A 3,724-nucleotide genomic window follows, 5' to 3' on the forward strand; every position below is an offset into this window, starting at 1 on the left:
ACTAACTGCATACCCTGCTTTATGGAAGGTAATAATTGACTCCTCAAGGAAGGATAAACTCTCTAACAGACAATTTCAAATAACATTCTCCCTCCTCCTTCCTTTTGTTATTAAATCCCTAATGACCTCAATAGAAACTAACTGCATACCCTGCTTTATGGAAGGTAATAATTGACTCCTCTAACTGATTAAATACTCGTATCTTTAAATTCAAAACCAAAATGTCTATAAAAAAAAAAGTGGAAATGTGTCCTAATTCGGGGTGTTTTTTATCCCCTTCTCAGGCAAATATCTTAAAACAAAACAACTGTGTATATCATTTGAAAATTTCCAGTTACCGTAGAAGGAATTATGGTAATCAAGCCAGCTAACTATGGTTGATGGATGCTAACACAACACATAATGGATCATCTTTACAATAAGATTAGTAGGTTTGTTGAATATAGTCTTAAGTTGAATGATGAGAACAAAAAACAAAAACTACAGTTTTTAATTTTAAGTTATCTCAAATGTACATCAGATCAAACTAATGAAATGTTTAATGGTTTGTGCCTATGATTACGTGTCTGAATATTAGTAAAACCCTTAATCTTTATTTGAATGTTTTTCTTCCTGTTATTTTATGTTAAGTTTGAACAATATTCTTTGAAGTTTCTTCCAGACCTAGTATGCATTAAATTGACAGATATATATCTCTCTTATCATCCTAACTGTCCATTAATAATAATCTCAAGTTTGTGTTTGTCGATCATATAAAGTATAAGATACTGCCTTTGTTTTTCTTTTTGATGTTCGATGTTCTCGAAGAAGTAAAGTCAAGATGTTTATAATCACTTTCATTGTCAAAATTAAAAGAATACTTTTTATTTTTTAGACATAAGTGTTTTAATAATTCTAGATTTGACAGAAAGTATGAAAAGAAATGTAGATATTGGACTGTTTGAGTCTGTTTTTAATAAACTTTAGTGAGACTAATTTCATTAAAGGCTTCATATTTACATTGTCAGTTTAAATATACAGCATGTGACCAAAAACAAACACTGTTGTCACACTATATTATTATATGTCGTTGGTAAAAATCAAGTTTAATCAGCATTTGTTTTAAACACTAGCAGTACATTTATTGGCATTTTTTTTTTCAAGCAAACTGCAGGATTTTCATTTTCACATTTATTCAGATTCAAAACTTTATACCTACATTTCGCATTTCAATCCTGCTTACAGAGATAACCGAAATTATTCAACTGTCTGGTTTGCATAACAGATACTCTCAATCAAATCTGTGACCTCATCAGGTAAAACAAAATTTCCTACAGTTGGAATGGTGTTGAGTTACTTGGTGGTGGTACCTGAACACCAGATGTTCTAGAAAACTATATTACAGTAAAACCTTGACATTAAATGCACCCTTCCTAAAACTAATGCTGGTTACTATCGAGTGTTACTTTCTTACTTGTTGTGGTTTGTTGGTGTGTAATGACAAAAAGTTATGATATCTAATCTAAAACATCTAAGGTGTGAAAAAAAAACGATATGGCCAAAAAAGTATTCAGCATGCAACTTAAAGAAATGAAATCAAATTTTGTGGCCAAACTGGTAGCTACACTTATAGCATTGATAAGAATTTTACAGCAAATATTCATTCATTATTTAGCTACGCAGCACATTTAGTTTTACCTACCATCATGTCCCAAGTTGAATAAAAAATGCAGCCTGGCTAACTAATGAATGAATATTTACTGTAAAATTCTTATCAATGCTATGAGTGTAGCTACCAGTTTGGCCACCAATTTTGATTTCATTCCTGTAAGTCACATACTCAACCCTTTTTTGGCTTCACCTTTTTTTTCACACCTGACATATTTTTATTAGATTATTTCCCAATGGAATAAACCAATAACATAACTTCCACTCCAACCAGAAAGCCTTTATCATCTGTTCTAGTACAAAAACATAAACAATACTGTATCTACCCCAATCGTGTTGGTGATATTTCTTGACAAAAAAAAACAAAAAAAACGATGCATATTTGAACTTCCAATAAAGAAAGAAAGAAAAGGTTTATAATGGAACCATTTTGCACATTTATGTTTTTCAGTTTGTTTTGGTTTGCAAAGAAACAAGTTCATCCATTCCTAAAACGTATGCTCTTTATCTTACAATCAGGTACTAGTTCCGAGATATACTGGGTATCCAACAAAGTCATCACAGTGTACACAAGTTGAATGTTGTTGTTGTTGCTGCTTATAGTGTAAAGCTACATAAGCTGCACTCAATCCACAACAGGTAATCAAACCCTGGATTCTAGTGTTGTAAGTCAGTATATTAAAATCTTTTGTATATATAGTTTTGTTGTGTAGTGTACACTGGTATAATATTACCAATGAAGTGACTGAGGGGCTGAAACTTTGCAATAAATCACATAATAATAATAGTAAAACATAATTTATTATCTCGTATAGAAACAAGTTATTATTGTAGATTATTATATGTATTCAAAACAGACCATCTGTAAAGTGTTGTTTAAACATAATATGATAATCTTCACAATTTGTTTGAAATGCTTACCTATTTTACAAATTATTATATGTACTGCTACGTATCCTTTCATTGTATACCAAATCTTGTCAGATGTATATCTATAATCTAATTTTAAGCTTCTGAATTCGTAGAACCAACAGGAGCTTCTTCTTGGAAGTGAACTAATGGAGAGTTCTTGGAAACTTTGTCTCCCGCTTTGAATAGTACTTTCTCAACTATACCATCTTTTGGGGCTTTGACGACATACTGTTGAAAAAGGTGAACAGAGTCAATAACAATTTTTAGATAAAAGGATCACAACTATCATATTTTATTAAGAGTTCTTAAGAGCTCTGATTTATCCTCCTTTTATGAAGCTCTTGATGAATGTTAAAAAAATTATTTTTTAAACTAAAATTTTTTCTATCCAAATATCAATGACCGAAATGCTATTTATTCTAACCTCCATCTTCATAGCTATGATCACCACCAGAGGATCACCATGTTGGACCGTATCACCATCATTCACGTAAACTTTTTCTATAACTCCTGGCATTGGTGACACAGCATCTTGAGTACCTCCTCCAACTGTTCCGACTTTAAGGTACTTTGGAGTTGGAATGCTGACTTGGTAAAATCCTTCCTGTAAAACCATCAAGAGGAAAATAACCAAAACATGTAGATATATTCAGGAAAGTAGAGACATGGTACAGTTTGTTTGAGAACCTAACTGATCTTAGTTCTCTTGATTTCGACAATACTGTGTAACGTGGCTTCACCAGAAGTTTTATTATTGATTCTTATTTCATTGAAATCGTTGATGTAAATGGAGCCAACTGGAAGAAATGTCGGATGACCACATTATCACACACCTGAAAGAGTAAGGGACCGCGATCATAACACATCCACATTTTCTGAAACTCATCCCCCCCCTCCAGGTCAAGAAGCTTTTAAGATATAAAAGGTTTATAAACAAACGTGTATTTTTACACTGCATCTGGAGTCTCCATTATTGGGTAAGGTTTGTTTAGTTATGAAATTAAGTTTAGTTGTGTATTTTTACACTGCATCTGGAGTCTCCATTATTGGGTAAGGTTTGTTTAGTTATGAAATTAAGTTTAGTTGTGTATTTTTACACTGCATCTGGAGTCTCCATTATTGGGTAAGGTTTGTTTAGTTATGAAATTAAGTTTAGTTGTGTATT

The 3,724-nt window shown here is 32.0% G+C and overlaps 1 protein-coding gene across 1 annotated transcript in view; it reads right to left on the bottom strand.

Annotated features, from left to right (window-relative positions):
• Positions 1-2,426: 2,426 nt before the first annotated feature.
• LOC106461301 (methylcrotonoyl-CoA carboxylase subunit alpha, mitochondrial-like) overlaps positions 2,427-3,724 on the bottom strand; it is a 25,138-nt gene continuing 23,840 nt past the window's right edge. Inside the window, exons 15-16 of the mRNA XM_013921120.2 lie at positions 2,984-3,163; positions 2,427-2,787 (exon numbers count right to left, since the gene is read on the bottom strand). Of these exons, the coding sequence (XP_013776574.1) occupies positions 2,653-2,787; positions 2,984-3,163 (315 nt within the window). The 3' untranslated portion in view covers positions 2,427-2,652. The remainder of the gene's footprint in view (positions 2,788-2,983; positions 3,164-3,724) is intronic.

Source organism: Limulus polyphemus, unplaced genomic scaffold (assembly GCF_000517525.1).
Source record: "Limulus polyphemus unplaced genomic scaffold, Limulus_polyphemus-2.1.2 Scaffold929, whole genome shotgun sequence".
Classification (NCBI taxonomy): Eukaryota; Metazoa; Arthropoda; class Merostomata; order Xiphosura; family Limulidae; genus Limulus; species Limulus polyphemus.